The 20,799-nt window shown below is 41.0% G+C and overlaps 1 protein-coding gene across 1 annotated transcript; it reads right to left on the reverse strand.

Annotated features, from left to right (window-relative positions):
* Positions 1 to 10,641: 10,641 nt before the first annotated feature.
* On the reverse strand, positions 10,642 to 16,112 carry LOC308130457 (transmembrane protein 26; the record flags this gene model as incomplete). Its single annotated transcript, XM_080496858.1, has 3 exons — positions 10,642 to 11,394; positions 11,915 to 12,059; positions 15,919 to 16,112. 3 exons carry the CDS (start codon positions 16,110 to 16,112, stop codon positions 10,642 to 10,644), a joined length of 1,092 nt encoding a protein of 363 aa, XP_080352984.1.
* Between the last annotated feature and the right edge of the window lie 4,687 nt (positions 16,113 to 20,799).

A 20,799-nucleotide genomic window follows, 5' to 3' on the forward strand; every position in this document is an offset into this window, starting at 1 on the left:
TCCAATCATTGAGATTCGCGAGATGCCGTAATCACCAGAGAGGGAAACATTGGGTTGGCAGATGGTGGTTGAAGGCCTTGTAAGGTCCACCTGGTGAACAGGTGATGTCAGACCTCTCATAAGGGGCCTCATTTATAACTGCGACAGGAGAATACAGCTTCCCACGCAAAAGTTTGGCCTCATAAAATAAACTTGAGAGAAGAGTGTATCCACCTGCAGTGAAACACTGGCCCATGCCTACGAACGCTGGGGAGGGAGGGATTAGCGATGCAGTTAGTGAGGTGGTTGAAACCCGGCTGTGGAGAGACGTCATTAATGGTGCCTTTTGCACATTTCATTTCACTCCACGTCACGCATTGCATAAAGAGCCCCCCTATCGTAAACATTCAAAGCTGCAGCACTACATTGCGTGTTAATGAGCCGTAAATATTCCATAAGCACTTTTCATTTGTGAAAGATCCATGCCAACTTGAAACCTGGAATCCATTCTGCTCAATGTTTCATCGCTGCTGTCTCACAGTTACATTCTCCACCCCCGGAGCGTAGAGGAGCGGCCCCGACGGTACGCCGCTGACACTGGTGGTCAGCCGCAGAGCGCGCCGCAGCTGTCCAAATGCCCGGGTGGTGCCAGAACGAAGCAGGTGGCGAGATTCAGTTAAGTCTGGTTTGAAATAAGAATATAGCAACTCCTCCTCAGCCAAGAAATTCAAGATGACATCAAATAGCAATGAAGAGTTGCAGAGGAGAGTGAGACGAGTTTAATATCTATTAATAATGTGCACTAGTACTAATCAGCATGGTCGTTTTCACATAGAGCTTGTGTGCATCAGCCTCACCGAACATGCTGAACAGTGTATAGTCTTTCTCTGCCTTCACCTTCTCTATTTAGACATTTATAGATCCTGTCATATTTGATGAACTGAGCATTATTGTGACCTCACACGCTGAGTGCAACAAACATTATATGCTCTCGGACCTCAATGTCTGTGTCAGTAAAAAGTCTTCTGCGAATACCAGCTGGTAGAAGCACTGTTTTATTAATAATTACTAGCAACACTGGTTATGGTCAAACTTTGCTGAGGAAGAATGTTTTAGCTATACAGACATGATCTCACTAGTTTGTATAATATAATCTGCTCCAGGCAGCAGCTGGCAATGCCAATGAAGCTGGTGTCAAAGTACAGGTTCTTGATGTTGCATTTGGTACTTCCTGGATGGTAACCAATCACTTTTCATAAAAGCTTATTTCAGGGCAATAGTCATGAAGTGCTTTTACCTGATGAATGTGTGGAGTTGGCAACATATTTGATCTCCGAGCACATTTCTGGAAGCAGACTGAGATTTTTAAGGCAATTTAAAAACTATACATCCGTGAGATGAATGTACCGTAGATGAAAGTGACAATCTGTGGCGTGTGCTTTCTAACTTTACCTTCACTGCAGACCCCTCAGTCTCATTTCAAGATGTAAATACACTTTGAACAGCAAAATATATTCTACTAATGTATGTAAAAAGTTTTGAAAATAGCTGATATTTTTCAGCAATAATACATTTCATAGTTCATAAAAAAACATGGCCCAAGTTCCCAGTAGTGATCTGAACTAAATGTTCAATTATTTAGAGGGAAAGCTCCAGGCTGCTGGCTGCAACCACATTCACACAAGGTGAAACCGGCTCACTATTTCTTAATGAGGTAGTCCTCTCCAGGGGATCCCAGCAGCTGGTGTCAAAGTGCTTGACGCTGCCCAGGGTCAAGTTCAGCCGTTGTTGAAAGTGCAACTTCCTGGACCAATGATAAGAATGCATGCTTTCTTGAAAGGCTCATCTCTGTGAACTCAATAAAAAATGCTTTTTGTTGTTTACATGAAAACCGTAAATTACATAAGTGCATTGCGCACGAACAGTTCTATGAATTTGATGCTTGTAAACATTTTGGGTCATCTTAATAAGTGAGGCCTCAGCACTGTGCGAACTTGCACAGACTACTTGACTGACGTCTGCACAAATCTGTTCGTAGCTCTGTTGCACCTAATTAGCTGAAGAGAGCCAATAAACGCATAATGTACACAGCATTGTTTTGCCTAACTCCATAGATTTCTAATTAGCCAGAATAACTGACGACACCTGGGGGATCTTCCAGGGTCTTTTTCACGCTACAGTAACTGATCTTGAAAGAAACTGTGGACTATTCATTTTCTTTACTAGATGAGCGCACTCACAAAGACCAACTTCACTTTATTAAGCTAATAAATCCAAAGTGCAGCCCAGTGTTTTTCTTTCTTAAGAGAGAGATTACTCCCATGTGTAGATACACTGCAGCGACTGTGCTCCATTTCTGCATCTTTAACATTCTGTTGTTTGTACCATTAGAGGTCAATTATTAAGCTCATGGAATGGAATCATATTCATCCAATATTAATTATCTCAAATATCCTCTAAATATTTAATTAAAATTAAATTATATATGTTTTTTTTTTTTTTTTTTAATTCATATTAACCCACTCACATACCAATGGAAATGAATGTCATCCAAAGTGCTCACTCAACATTTAAAGAAACTGTGTCTTGCTCAAGGACACTTCAATCCGTGGAGAGGCAGAGTACAGGATCCCACCGTTGATAACGCCATTGTATGAATGTCCACACCTGCGCCTGAGCTACTCATCCAGAGTTGAAATAAATCACCCTCCATTAAACTCCATCTTCTTCTAATGGCCAGCTTCCAAGAAGTTCACATTTGGAATTTGACACCAGCCTCATTTTCATGCCAGCTGCTGCTAAGGTCTGGAACAGACTGAATTAACTCAATTAAACATTTCTTTTTTTTTTACTTAACTGTGAGAACCTGTGGCCATTTTGAGTTTGAGCTTCCAAAATGTTTTCATTATTTGCATGAAAGATAGAGAAAATATTATTGGGTACTGCGAACTGCAGCAAAGTGTCTTATAATGTTTTATTCTGAATCACATTGTGGTCCAGCTTATTATCACAGTTTTCTGTTGCGCAGTTTGTGCGCCCACTAAAAGCTCTTTTTTTTCCCAGCAAAAAGGCTGCAGGCTGCACTCGGAAGAAGTCGCGCAAATGAGTCAGGAGTAGCCAGTCCCCTTTGTGGAGGACAGAATTAGGACATCACCATCACACTGTGGGGATATCACAAGGCATATGGCTCAAACAACACTTGAGCTGAATTCAAAAATGTGTTTGTTCGTCGAGTGCTCTCAGCCGTCCTAATTATGTGGTCCAGTCAGACGACCGACTGTATTTCCAAAGTAGCGTCGGTGTCCCGACGCGGCCTTGGCCTCTATGACCAGAGGCCATGTTGTAGATTGGAACCGGGTAAAATGGCAGCCCTCCCAGCACAGAAGAACTCGGGGTGGCAAAGGAGGCGGCCAATTAATATTTCAACAATACATCCTCTGTGGCCTGAGATTGACTGACTAAACTGCTAGCTGTCAGAGCAGTTATCTGCAAAACTGCCATGTGGGCCTGAATTCAGAATGCTCTGTTTGGAAGGAGATTTCACATTCATTGCTCACTTTTGCAATTAACATTGGATAGAAGGAGAAACTGGAATGAATATAAACAGAGCTGAAGCAACAAGACAGAGTTATCACATACCTGAGCAGCTAATGGTGTTTTCCAAGTCTTCTGTGTTTTCCGCATCACAAATTCGCAAAAAGTTAACTCACCCAGAACTTTGTCATAATTCTTTTTTTATATAGTTTTGTGAGAAGCTCAATTTACTTTATATTTATATCACTGCTTCCAAATACCCAAACTTATGATCTTCAACAATGAGCAGCTCTGTTATTATTTCACCAAACTGCTGTTTACTTTAAGCCATAACTCAATCCTTCGGATAAGCAACATTAACATCAGCCTCTCCAAATGGACACCAGCCTACCTTACTAAGAGCTTTGTGTCGTGTGATGTTTTGTTACTGCCTCTTCTCATTGTTAATTTTAGTAAATCATCACCTTTTCAGAAGCGTTAACTTCACCAAACTCGCCCAGTGCTTCTCAACCTGTGGTGCATCAGGGGTCCAAGAGAGCTTCAGGTGGGACAAGAAATCAGGGGTTCAGAGGAACACGTTTTCCCATTAGCCCATTCAATTCCTGTTTCTCAGATGAAATCCTGCTAGTGGGTAAAACTGAATAATTTAAACATACATTTCTATACTGAATTGGTGGAATGTGGAATGGTGATGAATACAAATATGCTTCAGAAACTTTCTGTGCACCTACACTATGGCTAAAGAATCAATGGATCTTACGAGCTGTTAAAATAATTTAATCTGACAAAAATAAGACTCCTGCAAATAACAGATTTTCACCTTGTATTAGGAGTGTCTTTCCATAATTTGAGAATCCCTGAACTAACTTATGTCAGAGATACTGTAGATTCAACTGTATCCACATAAGTGCTTTAACTTTATTTTATTTTATCAGACAGGTGTTCCAGCCACACAAAGCTGGCCATTTTCAGACAGCAAAAATGCTGAGTCTTAAAAATTATGTGTGGATAAATCTGATGCTTACGCTCAGCAAAACACTGGCGTTATATCCTCACCTCTCGTTTTTTAACCTGATTTAGTTAACCCTGCCATCAACAGCACAATTACAAACTACATGGTTGCATTTGTGCTTAATTTTCAAATAAGTGACTATTCAGTGTGATCAATTAAATAATTTTATGAAGTTCCCAAGTACTATTCACTTATGACCTGAACTGATTCAGCTGAAAGTTGAAGTGACTGAAGAGGCAGTGTGAGGGGTCAGCTCGCTATTGACAGTCTCCTTTTTGAAAATCACTAAAAAGCTGTACAATTTTGCCAAAGGTAAGAAGAAATAATGACCCATTGTGTCATATCTACCCTCTAAAACCTCCTTCTCTTGAAAAGTTGTCACTTCAAAGTTGGAGAAAGAGTTTTTAAACCTGCCAGTCTTCCTCACTCAACGGGGTGCTGATTGCTGACTGGACCTTTTTGTCCGATCGAGCCATTACTCTGTGACAGATCAGTGCATAGCCCAGACGCTGACGTAATGCAGAAGGCAGAATGTTCTTGTTCTTTCAGTTTTGTATGAAAATCGGCGTGAGCCACACTCCTGATGTATAAGATGGCCGAATGTGCTGCACAGCCACTTTAAAATGTGTATTGCAGTATCGGGCGCTTGTTCTTATACACTAATGGTGACTGATGGTCAACACAAGTTTTTCCATGTATTAAAGAGTTACGTGGTTTAAACAGGCTGTTGAGTTGTGTGTGTGTGTGTGCATGTGTATATATCTCTCACTGTTGACCCTGATCTTCGATGTGCATTGGAGCGATTTTCAGCCCACTGTGGGGCGACTGGGAACAAGTCACAACCCTGTCAAAGAAATGGCTCGGCTTGCATATTTAGATGACTTGCTTCCTTGTAACTTCAATACTTTGTTTTTAGTTTTTATTTTTTTTATTGCTTTAAAGGAGATTGCAAGTGTTGGGTTCTGTACAAAGAAACCGGGTTAATCATGTGAAGTAATCTGATCTCATGAAGGGACCAGGAGTGTGGAAATCTTGTTTTTTTTTTAATGAACAGAAGTCGTGCTTAGCAAACTTTAAATTAGTTTGATATAATGCCTGTTTACGTGACAGTTTGAAGTGAAAATGCACCTTTTTTCATTATTGTTTCAGAAAAGTTTTGCGATGAAAATTATGTCCGTTAGCATGCCAGGACATGAGTTGAAAATATTGGTTCTTTTTGTCATGAAGCCACACAAACATGTGAAGAGAACTGTCAGGGATATGAGGTGGTGTGCGGATGGACCCAAGCACCGAAAGCAGAGGAAACTAGAGACTGGGGGAACCACAGGTTTTCCCATGTTTCCATAGAGATGGAGCATTTTGCGAAAAGTTCCACCTTGTGAGCTGTTCTCAGAAAGTTGCTCCAAGCCACATTGCCATGTAAACTGACCCCCAAAAAGCAATGAACGTTTTCCCATTTTCACTTGAAAGTATTGTCGTGTAAACGAGGCCTAAATCAGTTCTTCTGGCTCATGCACTTCTAGTCAATGGTGAACAAAGAATGGCTGTTTGATTAACTTGGCGTCATTTCAAGTGGCTGTATAGGCGCTTCCATATTACGCAGTTGACTCCGTCTCAAGAAATCCTTTATCATGTGAAAGCAAGACAACATACAGGCTCCCTGATCTACAGCCAGTGAAGTAAAGCTCATTAGTTTCCATCCATGGCAGTACATGAGGCGGTGGGAGCCGGATCCACAGCCGCCTGTCAGAAAGTTGTGGAGTTCATTTGAAGTTTGCCTTTGTCTTCACTCCCCCACTTTTAGCCACAACATTTCAGTGGCATTCTGACGGGTTCATCTGAAGGATTGGCGGCTGATGAGGCGCACCTTGGCGTGTTTGGACTTCCTGATTAGTTGACACAAAATAGGGAAATTGTGTCATGTGGTGAAAACGCTCCACGCGCTGTCATGTGAAATGCACCTGTTCTGGCTGACTGAATCTCTCCTTCCTTCATTCCGTTGCTTCTTCTGCAGCCTTCAGGTTGTGTTAGAAATCTCAATAACATGTTTGCCACACCCGAAAAACATTATAATTGGTGTCTAAAAACAGCAAGCAATGATTTTCTGTTGTTCTTTTCTGAGCAGTTAGTTAGAAGCTTGACTGCTAAATAGACTCCCCGCCAACTACTGCTGAAATATAACTTAGTTTATTAGTTCATCGGTGAGTTATTTTTTCCAAAGTGCTCTGTTGAGGGAATTGATTTCCTCGACTTCAAGAAGTTGGTTGCAAATAAGTTTCGGAACAGACGGAGGCTTTGCAAACTGTTTGACCCCCTTGAATCAGTTTCATTTTATTTTAAAAGTAACTGTAAATAAATTCTTGGGGATCCGACTGTTTTATTAAGGGTGAATGCTAATCAACTTACAGCTTGAGATCCCGTTGGCATGACCGTGTTTCAAGTGAAAAAGCATATTTTTTGCATTTCTGTGTGAGAAAAGTTTCCCTTTATATGGTGTCTGTTTAGATGGCAGATACTCTGAAAACAGTGTAGTTAGCGTCTCAAGCCATGAGCTAGCACTGTTGGTTGTTTTTGTAATGAATGGTGAGCGTACAGACATTTGTATGGGCAGACAGCCCCAGGAGAACATGGGCTGGGAGTCATGACACCCTGGAGGCCACCATTGCTACTTGCAGAAGAACTTTTTTTTTTTTTAAACAGCTGTGGTGCACATGTGCACAATCAGCCTTTCTGAAAAAAATGAATTTCCTCCCCATTTCCATGGAAACGGTGTTGAAGCTTTTTACAAAAAGTTGCATTATCCGTGGCTCTGAGAGTCATTGTCATATAAACAGACACCCAAAACGCTACGAAACTTTTCCATTTTAACTTGAAAATCTCATCATGTCATCAGGGCCGGAGTCTCGGTGCGCTTTAAATAATCAGTCGCCATCATCCATTCACATAGCCTCACACAGGCTCACACCGCAGGTAGAAATTTGAATCAAAGCATTGCAATGAGGGTTAATTTTTCAAGAAAAAATGCACAGTGAAGAAAAATAGAGAAGGGATTTTCCAATATTAGCCCGAATACCATTGGGCTAATTTACTGAAGAAAGCAGGTATTTGTTGTGTTTCTGGATTTATTCCATTTAAGCTTGGAATAAAACTTCGAATATTACATTAAAAATGTGCATTTGTAACAGTGACTGTTTTAAATGTTCACTAAGCTTCCGTGACATTCAACATAATGTTCCGCAACTTTAGATGGTATTTACAACAACTGTTTCTTTTTAACTTAAATGTGAATCAATAGAAATCATGCTGCTGATCATGTCAGTGTGGAAAAAGACTCACAGTTAATGACAAGAGAGCCAAACTTGCATGTTAGATGTTTGACAAAATGTGACTCTTTGTGCTACAGAAGGTTAATTACAGTTTTTGAAATGTTGTGCAAGTACGTGATGATTCCAAATAAATTAAGACAACAGATGAGAAATTTGACGACAATCTGGGCAAATGTAAAAAGTTTTTTGGGAATCAATCCATACAGATACCTGAAAACTACTTCTCCCTTCTGACCTGCACATCAAACTTAAAAGTGAGTACCGGTAGTCACATCCATAATCTCTGATAGCGTATGACACATGAGTGTAAGCTTGGGAGAGCAGCGATGAAGCTGCTGGTTGAGTACCTTCAGTATGACTAATGGTCTCATCACTCAAGCAAATGATATGTTGTCAGTGATCAGTCATCCCTCTTTGTCCTTAGAAACATGATCATATAAGTTTGAAAGATTTAGCTGGGAGCTGTATCAGGAGCAAAAAAAAAAAGTTGCCTGCTTCCTGGAGGGCTTAATGATTTGATGTAATCAGAGAAATAAATGCCTCACGGAGTCCTGGTGTGTCTCTTTTCCAGGTGAACAAATTTGGCTTTTGAGGATTGGTTTGGTTTTTTTTATTTTTATATTTGTTTTAATGTATGCAGAGTTGCAGGCTTTGAGTATGGCAGCTCTCTCTCTCTCTCTCTCTCTCTCTCTCTCTCTCTCTCTCTCTCTCTCTCTATGTAGGGCAGCCCATGGATCAGCTGACATCCCCATCCTCCCACATACCCACACAATCTTGTTAAAGCATGCAGTTAATCTGAGGAGGAAAAGGACTCTATTCTCAAGCATGCGCCACTTCCATCACCCTATTGTATTGCCCACATCACATTGTCACACAAATATTGGATTCTCCCATAACTCAGGTGCTTAGGATGGGCTTTCTGTAACGGCCCCATGTGATGTCATTTGCCTGCGAGTGACTGTAAACTGGGCATTAGTAAGCGCTCAGGAAGCACAGAGAGCATTGTGCTGCGGGAAGATTTAACATCTCCGTGGGAGGCTCTCTATTACTATTTCATTCTTTTTCTTTTAAAACGTGGATCCATCATTAGTCATTTAGAGGGCGACCACAGAGGAAACACAGTGGTGCGCTCCAGAAAGTCTTTCAGCGGTACACATACACTCACCCGTTCTGCAAAATGCTGTGCAATCTATGCTTCTTTTCTTTTCTTTTTTCTTTTACAGCGCTTTCTTTCTTTCACCTCTGGCTCTTTCTGTCAATAAGTCCCAATTGGTTCAGGGCCTTAGTGCTTACCATCATCTTACAGCCCAGGTGAAGTGTGGCAATTCCATGAACACAGATACAAGGTAGCACTCGAAAGGCCTCTGATTGAATTGCCACTTACTCCTTCTGCCGCTCTCAGTTCTCTGGCCTGCCTGACACGGAGTGAGAGGGTCATCCATACATGCGAGGAGGACGGTGTCCCTGGCATTCGTTTGACAGGAGAGGTATTGTCTGGATCAAGCCTCAAAGAGGACGTGTGGAAAGGGTTTATGCTGAGGCTCTTCGTCCCTCTGCACCATGAAGTAGCAGCTCCAAACCTTGAGGCTCTGGGCTCACATGTCTCTCTCTCTCTCTCTCTCTCTCTCTCTCTCCCTCTCTGTCCTTGCGGGTCCTCCAGGAGTCTCTCGCCTTTGTAGACTGGCAGACAAATATCTCCGAAGCACATGGCATCTCTCAGAAAGTGATAGCAAATCATGCCAAACTTAAACAACACCCACATAATCATGAGTGTGCTTTTTCAGACATAATAAAAATGCACAAGGCTTGCAAACAGTCGTCCATGGGATGTTTGTGCTCGAGAGGAAAATGAACCTTGAAAAGTGAATCAAACCTCTTCAGCCTTCCACCTACTTGTTATACTTTATGAAGTGTCTCGAGACTGGCTGCGACTGACTATTAATTACATAGACAATGCCTGAAGGTGACTAAAGCTTTCAGGTACATTTATCTCATGTGTGGCTATTACCTGCCTGTCTCACTGAGTCCCAGGAAGAAAATATTCTATCTTCTGAACCAAAGGTGAACGCTGCCACTGCTGCTGCTATACTGTGCTGCTGTCTTGCAGGGGTTTTTTTTCTTCCATGTTGCTTGCATGCATGTCTCAGACAAGTAAACAATACATATCAAAGCTTGTGCATTGGTTGATTTGGCAACACTGCCATCTCATGGCCACCAGAGTAAACGAACCTCACTCTGCTTTTTCCATATACATTTTTATTTTAAAATTTGTTTATTATAAGTGGAGAAAACAGTGATCACCTGATCAGCTATCATACTGAAAGAATGCACATGTTGTTTTCCCTTCAAGGCTTATTTAACGTAAAATGTATATATGCAATATTATAAAATTGTAGCATTTGTTTCATATATCATTTAAAAAAAATGTCTGACGGTAAGGCACAACAGCTTCATTCACCTATTTGCATGGTAATTCCTCTTCATATTGCAAAGACTTAGAGTTCATGGTAAGTTGTTGGACTCGTTTTCCTGAGCAGAAAACTCTCTCGTGACTGAAACATCACTTTTACTTAAAGGTTTTACCAAAGGGGGTTGCAAAAATTCATCTCTGATCTTTTCAGCGGTGACTGATTCTCTCCTCCTGAGGTCTATTTCTAGTCTCTGAACCTCCAGAGAACTGAAAATTGTCTCTGAACAAGGCTGCGATGGAAGGGATGGCAGATGGGTTCAACTTTTCTCTCAGTGTGTGAAAGTCGTTTCCTCCACCCCCCCGAGGGCCTAAGTCATGCCTCACGGCATTTTGAGCCTTTCTTTACCTGGACACCTCTCTGATCTTCCTCCCTCATGGCACCCTCCCTCCATGTCTTCGTGACAGCTATGCCCACCACAATGTTCCTCTTTCCCTGTGTCTTTTTCCAACCCCCCCTCCTCCTTCTCATTGCCCTCCCGGGTTTGACACTGAAGCACCCAAGCAGCACACTTTTCCAACCGTGCTCCGGCTCCCTGCTGCTTGCATTGCACCACAAATATCCTGTACAGCTCCAGAAGGACGATCAGGATGTTCTTGCAGGTGAAGAAAATCATTAGTTGGTTGAGCACTCTCTCTTGCACCATCAGGTAAATGCGGTAAATCAGGAACGGGCCATCTTGAAGTCCGACAGTTAGCAGCAAGCTCCACACTTCACTGGAGCAGCATGAGGCGCAGGAGCCCGGAGCTCCAGGAGCACCGGCCCGCCCCCGGGGAGGCTCGTCCTTCGGGGGTCGGGTCTGTGTGAGAACCAGCGGAAACTGCATGAGTGCCCAAGAGAAAAGGGCCAAACCCACGATGATGACTGGCCGGTTGGTTTTGACCTCGGGCTCCTTGAAGGTGTCGAAAATATCCAAGATATCAGCCCCAAGTCCCACGTAGACCATGAGAAGCTGTGAGAGCTGGTCACGTGACATGTCCCCCTTGGGCATCAGCCAACGACCCAGAACCAGCACTATCAGCATGGTCTGCTCCAGCCCCTCCACCCATTTCTCTGGGTCCAGCTTATCAATGCCCTGCGTGAGAAACAATACAGGCAAAGGTTCAGTCCGATCACTCCTGTGGTTTCTTTTTTTTTAATTTATCACAATAAATAAAACAGGTTAGAATGTTTTCCTTTATCTCCAATATGATAAGGTTAAACTTGTTGTGTCAAGGATCATGAAAATGATCCTGCCAGCCCCTCTCTACTGTTCACAACATTCCCAGAACACTGCGTCTCTAAGTTTTCTGAAGCTGCCCCCCAGCCTCAAGTACAGCCAAGGGGCAAAAACAGCTCCCAAATCCTACTTGAAAGAAAGTATACTAAAACCGTCCCGGAAGCTGAGAGATCTGAGAGTTTTTCCAGCAGGAGCCTATCTGGATCTCATCTCAATGTGTCTATTACACATTTCCTGCGACTAATAGTTATCCACCCCACCCCACCCCCCACCCCACCCCTCGCCCCGCCCCCTTTCTAGATTTGGATCTTATCTGATATCAGGCGTTGCTTTAATGTGGCGGCGTGGAGGGCAGTTTCTGTGGTGGGACACCTACCGCTGCGATGGGGATGTGAGCCAGCACGGGAAGCTCGTGGCCAGAGGAATTGTTGACGGGCAGCTTGGACTGCAGCAGACTCAGCTCCAGGAACCAAATGGATGGGATGACAGTACTGAGGTAGAGGAAAACCATAGGGGAGAACCTAAAAGAGGACCACCAAAGGAGAGGGATGAAGGGGGGGGGGGGGGGGGGGGGGAAGGTAGGGACAGATTATTTTTAGAAGCGTGCTTTTTTCTTTTCTTTTCTTTTTTTCATGCCATCCTCTAAAGAAAAAAGGAGTCCCCCTCCCTAAAGAAGCATCGAATTTCAGACAGGCAATTATTCTCATCATATATGCAAATCCCACTTGACAGTGCAAAGCCTTCTCCATGAGAAGAGAACTTCAAAGTATAACCCAGCGAGAAAGAGAGAGGCGTGAAGAAAGCTCGTGTCTGAGGACGTTGGGTCCGTGCGTGCTGGAGAGCTACCATTTCTGAATGAGCCACAGCTCGGTGTTGAATGAGGTGTGACACTAAATGCTTATATCAATTTGAGGCTTGCGTAATAAAGGCTGACGTCAGTTTGTGTTTACCCAAGTCTTATGTTTCTCTTTATTTTTATGGCAAGCGAGCTGGTGTGAAAAGGCTGGAGTCGGTAAGAGACATTTTTCTCGATGGAGGGAGGCTGTGACAGAGACGCAATGGCAGGTTCACAATATCCAGTCGGTGAAAGACAGAGCAATAACGCAGCGGGCGAGTAGATTTGTTTTTGATCGACAGTGAAAAAGAGAAAGAGGCGTGGAGTGGAGTGCATGATTTTAGTGGCACAGAATATTACAGGCCTTAGCTGCAAGCTGCCTCACATGGCCCTGGGCAGATGGAATGTAAAGTGTTAACACAGTCACAAGTTCAGGAGTTATTTACTCGGGTTTACAAAGTCTGCCTGCAACATCTCAAACCTTGTGAAACCTTTCTTTCTTTTAAACAGTGAAAAACAATGCAGAAGCAGCCTGCTCGCACTTGTTAATTTATCGCATGGGCGAGTTGTTTTTAATCACAGCTGAGGCAAAGAAGGGAACTCTTTAAATGACAAAGTGATTGTTAATGCAGGGGTGCCAAACACATTTTAGTACATGGACCACACACAGCCCAATTTCATCTTGAGTGGGCCAGCCCAGTGAAATAGTGCCATAATAACGTTTAAATTTAAACTTATTAAAATTTTCTTTATTGTTGTGGTGCAGAGTTTATGTAAAATATATTCATATTTTGTGAACCCAAAAGATTATTTATGGAAATGACTACAATATCGACAAAAAGGCCATTGAAGACCAATGAAGCCTGGTACAAAATACAATGGAAGAAATAACCTCCTATAACTGTTGCATTCTGCATGTTTTTGCAAACTCACCCTGACAACATGGCTTTGAGGCTCGTTTGGCATCTTTCATGGTAGCATCACCAATATTTGGCTCGAATATCGGTGTTGCTTTACATCCGCCACTGTGAAGAAATGTCACTTTTTTAAAATCTGTTTTCTTTGAAATTTTTACCACTTGCTTGGTGGTTTGGCACCAGATTCAAGCCTCTTGCAGGCCGATTTTTGTCCACAGGCCTTATGTTTGACATCCCTGGTTTAGTGTGTTTCTGTCAAAGAGTTGCACAGTCAAGTAGGTTTGCATGTAATGAGGAGAAGGTGTGATATTCTAAGTAGTAGGCAATCAAAGCCACTTCACTAGCAAACATTTCCAATAATCATGAATATCAGGGTATTATCTTCTCGGATAACATACACAGCCTGAAGCAAAATGGATACTTTGATTTAATTTCTGTACAATAAAATTAGTTTGACGCCATTATTTTCGACCGTTATTCTATTTCTCTCTATTTTACCCACAACAGCAGTTCTCTTCTGAAAGTGATCCAAGCACACTCAAAATGCATATAAACTCCAGCTCGAAACTGCACCTGAACACCTGCTGTGTACACACACACACAGATCAGCGAGGGCCGCTTATGTTGATCCTTTAATGTAGACTCAGTGCAACTGCTGCTGCTGCTGCAGCCTGGTAATATTTAGCTCTTTAAACTTGTTATAATAAATATGTGCTGTCTCGTAGCCAAATCTGTTAGGAGGTGTAACAGCAAGCTCGATGTTGATATGAACATCAATTTTGAATATTTTTCCCCTGTATTTTTCTTGCATTCATCTTTCTTTTTTAATCTGTCCAATAGATATGAGAAGAAAAGGGCATAACCAGGGTGTGAGCTGTGATAAAAGCAGAAGGGACGACCTGTCAACAAAATGGTGAATGGATTTCACTCATATAGCACTTTTCCGCTGCTTGGGCAGTGCCCAAAGCACTTTACATTATTAATCACATTCATCCATGCACGCACCAATGGACGCGGCTGCCATATGAGGCGCTCAGTCCATCCTTTGGGAGCAGTGTGGAGTTCAGTGTCTTGCGCTCGGGCACTTTGTGGGCAGATAGGGTATTGAACATGCAACCTTCTGACTGTGAGACGATCCACTCTACCAACCGAGCCACAGCCGCCCACAGATATCAATGATATCGTTTGTTATGAATCCAGCCAAAATCTGTTGGTTTATTTGAAGCAAACGTAGCGTGAGATCACATGACATTTGTGGGGAAATGGGAGAATTTGTTTTGTGGAAGGACATAACATGGACGATAAAACAAAATCCAACTTAGTGGGCTGACTTGGTTCTGAAAGTGATCTTTACTGGCCTCTTTCTCTAAGCCAAGGCTGACAAATTTGTAGTCCACAGGCCAGAACTGGCTCTCCGGAAAATCTTGGGCACCAAGATGACATTTTCCAGCTGTGAGAAATTATAACATCAACTGCAATGTATTTATTATATCACCTTTAGTTTGTATCATGTTGTGAATCCCCTCTGGGGGTCAGGATTATCACACAGATGTACAAATGTGTCTACATTGAAGATTTTGTCTCGATTTTGACAAGTTATTTTGAGTTGTGACTTTGCCAACTCTATTGCTCAGTTCCAGCTTCAGGTAGCCAGATGTTTCATGCATTTGAAGATGTAAATAAGAAAATATATAACCATTATGAACTTGTACAGCACCTGTTGAATTCGCAATGTAATTGTTTGTCATGTACTATCAAAGGATAGTATATTAAATGTGACATTCCTTATGACATAAATACTTTGGAGCACTAGAACAAAGAGAGATTTAGAGTTCTAGTTGGTTATTTATATACTATAGTGCTATTATTTACTGATCCAGCCCATTTGATCAAATTGTGCTGTCAGTGACCAATTAAGTACATGAGTTTGATACTCCTGCTTTAAACCCTTAACAAGACACTCAAAGTATTTCAAAACAAACAATTTTAACATCTATGTGTTGTTTATGAGTATATTTAAAAATAACTTACAAAATCCCATTACATTTCTCAAGTTATCTGCTAGAATTCTCATTGGATGTCTTCTAAACATTGTTATAAACCTGTTGTGTCATTCCAATCACAACATGGTTAATATATTGTGCAAAATATGTGTTCCTGAAATACATATGGTTACTTGAACCATAAAGGGTTAAGTTTTTCACTGACATGATACCATTGTATCTGTAAGTTGGATGGCTCAGGTTTATATAACTATTTTATACTTCTGATTGTATTTGTATTGTTAGTTTGATACCTATATATTTAACGCAAATAAAAATCAGGACGTTGATCTGAAAGAATGTAATTTAATTTATGTTTCTGCACTTTATTAACCAAAACAATGGCAATGAAACAACAGGGACATTTTCATTAAATGTCCCGTGATTGAAAGTAACATGCTGTGTGATGTGTTAGCATTGTTTCTTTTCATTGTTACCATAAACAGCTGTTTGACTTCACAGTGTTGAATAACGAGGTCGAGGAGATATCGGTAGAGCAGCCATTAAACTCAGCTCATGCAATACTGTGTATCAAATACAAAGGGTAAGGTCATGGTAAATGTTAGTATCCACACATGCGCGTTACCATTTCCACTCTGCGTTACGGGTACATTTCAGAGTGACGGCCATTTCCACGCCTAACAGGGCCACGCCTGTCAGCAGCAGCCAATAGAGTGGCTCCTCTTTGACGGCCACGACGTGCCACACTGTCACCACGCCATGGACAACGAACAGGAAGCGACTCAGCAGAGCCAGCAGGACGTTGAGGAGAAGACACATGACGTGCCACACCGAACCTGCAAAGACAATTTGACAGGCTTCATGGAAGTCAAACATTTCAAATAGTTTTCCAGTTTAGTGTAAAAACAGACAGGAGATAGTTCGGCCTTGTATCTGCAGGGATTGAGTCATTGATCTGTACCAGTTTGTCAGATGTGGGTCATAATGATAAATGACGAGAGGGAAAATCCTATTTTTTAAGTGTCCTATTTGCGTTGCAATGGATCACGCCTGTAAAGTTGCTAAAACATATTGCCAGAAACTCACTAAAGTCAAGCAAGTCTGTGAGCTGTGAGCCCTTCACATAGATAAGTAATATAATACATATAGAAAGCTCAATTTGCAAATGTTCCAGTAGAGGATGTTTCATTTAGTGATATGTTGAGGTTGTAGTGATACCAGAAAGTAAGTAAAATATCAACTTCTTGTTAAAGTCCATGTTGGACAAACGGTGAGATACCACAAAAAACAAACATGAAACATTAGCAACAAGCTTATGTAACAAACAACATTACACATCAAAACCAAGTTAAATCATCATTATGGATAAATACTACACCATGTGTTAGTGTACAGACAGTCCTCGCTGTCAGCAGGATAATTGCTCTTGAGCTTGGAGGAAATTCAAAGCAAGCAGTGATTAGTAAGGAAAGACTCAGACAAACTGATCTGTAATCAATATTGAAGGACTCCTAGAGGCTTTGCCTGGGTTTGCTTGAATTTGATGTCTGGATCTCGTGGATGGTTGTGAAGGGTTCGTGGCTTGAAAGTGGTGCGATATTATAGCTGTATATTTATTATGTGGCTCACACTTATCCACAGACAAATCCATTTTACCCTCTATAGAAGACAGACTTACAAAGTCCCAAACAACACAGTGCAAACACTTCAATCCTCAAATTTGTTCTGGTGTCAGTCCTCGGATATCTATTTTTCTCACAATGTTATACTTTTAACATTTCAACTTTTGCCCTTCTCTATTCAACCGTCTGTACATGTATTCATTGAATATTTATCATCTGCTGTAGTTAATAAATAGTGTTCTTATAAGATAGATTATTCATAAGACGGATTGTTTTGGTCATCGGACTTTAAGTAGACAAAGCAAATTGAAATAATATCTTAATGATGTCACTACGCAAAACCATGAAAGGTTCAGAAACAACAATAAGATAATGAATAAACACCATGATTAAACTCTGCTTTCTTAAAAGGCTCTATTGAATGTCTTTCATTTCCGCCCATTTATTCAATCTAATTGAATTCGGCAAATTAATGTACAGTTTTCTTGTAAATACCTACAAAGTGTGTTTTGTAAATGATACATGCAGTACAAACCTAGAAGAGTCTTATAGTGAAGGTCAGTTTCTTCAGCGTACTCCAGAAGTGTCCAGGTGCTGTGGAGTGAAAAGTGAAAATGCTGCAACAGTCACATATGGAGTGACCCGGCTTCTGTCCGTCTGACTGTCTTTTAAATGACGGCCCCAGTAGAGCAGATGTGTGTGTGTGTGTGTGTGTGTGTGTGTGTGTGTGTGTGTGTGTGTGTGTGTGTGTGTGTGTATGTGTGTGTGTGTGTGTGTGTGTGTGTGTGTGTGTGTGTGTGTGTGTGTGTGTGTGTGTGTGTGTGTGTGTGTGTGTGTGTGTGTGTGTGTGTGTGTGTGTGTGTTCTTGTTTTTTTTCTGTAGTCACTGGGACCTCATAGGCACTGACCAACTGGCACTCATGACACAAAGATGGAAGTCGTCATATGGAAAATAATTATTGTGCATCTTCATAACTACCTGGTATAAAGTTAGATGAAAGTTAGGCTTCAGAGCATTAGTTTGAGCTGAATTTAAAGTAAGTCTGTTGGGAATGATTGTAAGGTGATGACACGCTAGCTTGTATCATTACTTTTTTTATTCCTCAACTGATTTACACTGACCCATGGTCAGATGTGTTGTTGTGTTTTTATACTGTATAGAGACCAGATCTGAGGTAGTCATGAGTGAAATCATGAAATATTCAGGTCAAGACTTGTTTTTTGACTTATACCAAGGTTGTGTCCGCGCTGAGATAATGTTAAGGGAAAGCTTAAGCGCATAGTAGTTAAAGCCGTGTCCAGGAGTTCAAGTCCATGAAACGTGCTCATGAAGCATAAAATGAACATGCATGGTGTGTACCCGTGTGTTCAGTGGGGAGTGACTACTGTTCAAGTCCACTGGATTATCAGTGATCGACAGCGTGAGCCCATGAGCATATACGAGTTTGTCTCCGTCGCCTCGGTGCCATAGGAGGAGATAAGTTTTCGTGTCCCTTGACTCCACATCTTCATTGCTATCCGTCATGATGTCATCTCTCATGGCCCAGAACAAAGTTATCTGCCTGGGAGAAGCCAGGCCACCACACTCCCTGTTCAGAGAGTGGCCGGCCCTGCCCCGCTCCCAGCCCTCCGCTCTGCCGGCCCTGATAACGGTCCCGGCTTCCTGAATCTCTGTGCACACAAAGACACGGAGCAAGAGCAGTTAAAAGGAGATGCTCAATGCCCCATGAGCCATCGCTGCAGGAGTGTGTGGGTATGTTACAGCCGTTGCATCAGAATGAGGATGCCGCGTGGGCTGAGGCTGTCCGTGAACGTCAATCCACTTAACTGCTGAAGGAGAGCAGAGACAGATGATTGATGTGATGTTATTTGTTTTTTGTTTTGTTTTTTACTTTGACCAGCATGTGAATCCAATGCATTGAGGAGAAAGTTCCCTCCAGTCTGCTTTACATAATTATTTGAACATTTTGTGAGGACTGGAAACAATAGTGAATATGTTTTTGCATCAAAGCAGACACGGAACAATGTTTTTTTTGCTTGGATAAATCTAATAGTCCTTTATTGTTATTCCACTGAAACTATCGCTCAGTTGTGTCCAGCCGAAAGTGAGCTTGATGAGAGCCACGAGAATAAACCCAAATACGAAGCTACAGGCCTCAATAGTGGAAAGATGAGTTTTATGTTTTATCATTAGTCCTCTTTGTAATTACACAACCATTTGTGATCTATTTTTAACATGCAAATATGAAGTTATCACAGCGTAGAGGTGTGTTCGTGTTATAAATTAGGCTAAATTTAGAAGAACACTAATTACACAAAATGTCAGTGATAAAACAGGAAAGCTCTCAGTGGTACAATAAAACAAAACTAATGCTAGACTGTTGATCCAGAAACATTTTAAACCGATTACAAATTAAGACATTTTTAAAAGATAATTATTTTTGTGTAATTATTTTGTGATAGGTATTCCTCCCGGTAGAGAAATCAGAATATTATGATACTGTGGTTCCCTTATCACTCTTCATTTGGGAATGTTTAACTGCACACCTAAAAGAAAAGAAAAGAAAAATAATTACTAAGGAGAGCACTACTACTTCAGTGATTTACCTTCATGACCCTTAGATAATACATTGCATTGAGGTTTGATGAAAATAAACTTTCTTTTGGTGTTTTACCAATGTGCCATGACTTGTTTAGGATGGAGTGAGTGTCTGCTGTTTGTGTCTGGTGTTTTTTTCTTTTCTATTCTATTCTTTTCTTGTCTTTTCTGTTCTTTTTCTTATATATTATAAATCCTGTCTATGCACCATATGATGGCAGCTTGTAACATCTCCATGTTACATCTTGTCAGAGGTTTAAAGAGTGCCTAAAATGTGTACTCAAGTATAACTAATCTTACATTGCTTAAATTATAATCAATTATAAGTGAAAGAACTGATGTTAAATAATTACTCAAGTGCATTTGCGAAACCTACTTTAAGTATTACTTGTATTTGTTGTATCGTTTCCAGCAGGAATTTGATTTTGTTTACCTTTTTAAAATATACAAACCCAATTTCTCTGAAAACAAAGTATATAAACGTTGTTTAAATGTAGACATGAATCAGGAATTGTTATTGGCTCCAAACAAAATACAGATTAAAAGTTTTAAATATATACATTTTGGCCATAATCAGACATAATTTTGAAAGTAGTGAAATGGATTACTACTGTAATTTGGACTTATGTAAGAGTAAATCTATTACTGTATTCATGAAAGTACAAGTGTATGTAAAAAACGTACTTGATACCAGTAATGTGAATTTTTGTACTCTTTTGTTGTACAATATTGTGTTCCTCGGTGTGAGAAATTAACCACAGCATATCAGCTGAAGTTAACATGTTGTTTTGGGGTAACATGTACACAAGCTTCTAACGTTTTTTTTCACTATTTCACAACATAAAAGCATTCTTCTGAGTTTCTAAGCCTGGTGTGTGTTCTTTCTAAAAGCATCCCTTTCTATAATTGTAATTGATGTCCCCTTGTCTTAAAATCTGGCAACATGAAACTAGATGATGACCAGAGGAAGCAGTGACCACAGTGCTGTGATATGAAAGCTAAAAAAGGGAACTGGGGGGAAAAAAAGGAAAAAGAGGTCATTTTTGAGTCTGAAGCAATGGTGCTGTCTCATCCATAAATATACCGGAATCAATTTCCCCAGTTCAGACAAAGGACAGACACGAGTGTGACATTATTACCATAGTACAGTTCCTGACCCGCAATAATTTGAGGAGTCAATTTTTCAACAATTCCTCGAGATATTTTGGATCCAAGAGTGTGCATGTACAAAGTTGCATCGGCCACCAGAACAGATTTCAACTCTTAAATTTTGTTTTTTTTAAATC

This window comes from Blennius ocellaris (assembly GCF_963422515.1).
Source record: "Blennius ocellaris genome assembly, chromosome: 5".
NCBI classification, from domain to species: domain Eukaryota; kingdom Metazoa; phylum Chordata; class Actinopteri; order Blenniiformes; family Blenniidae; genus Blennius; species Blennius ocellaris.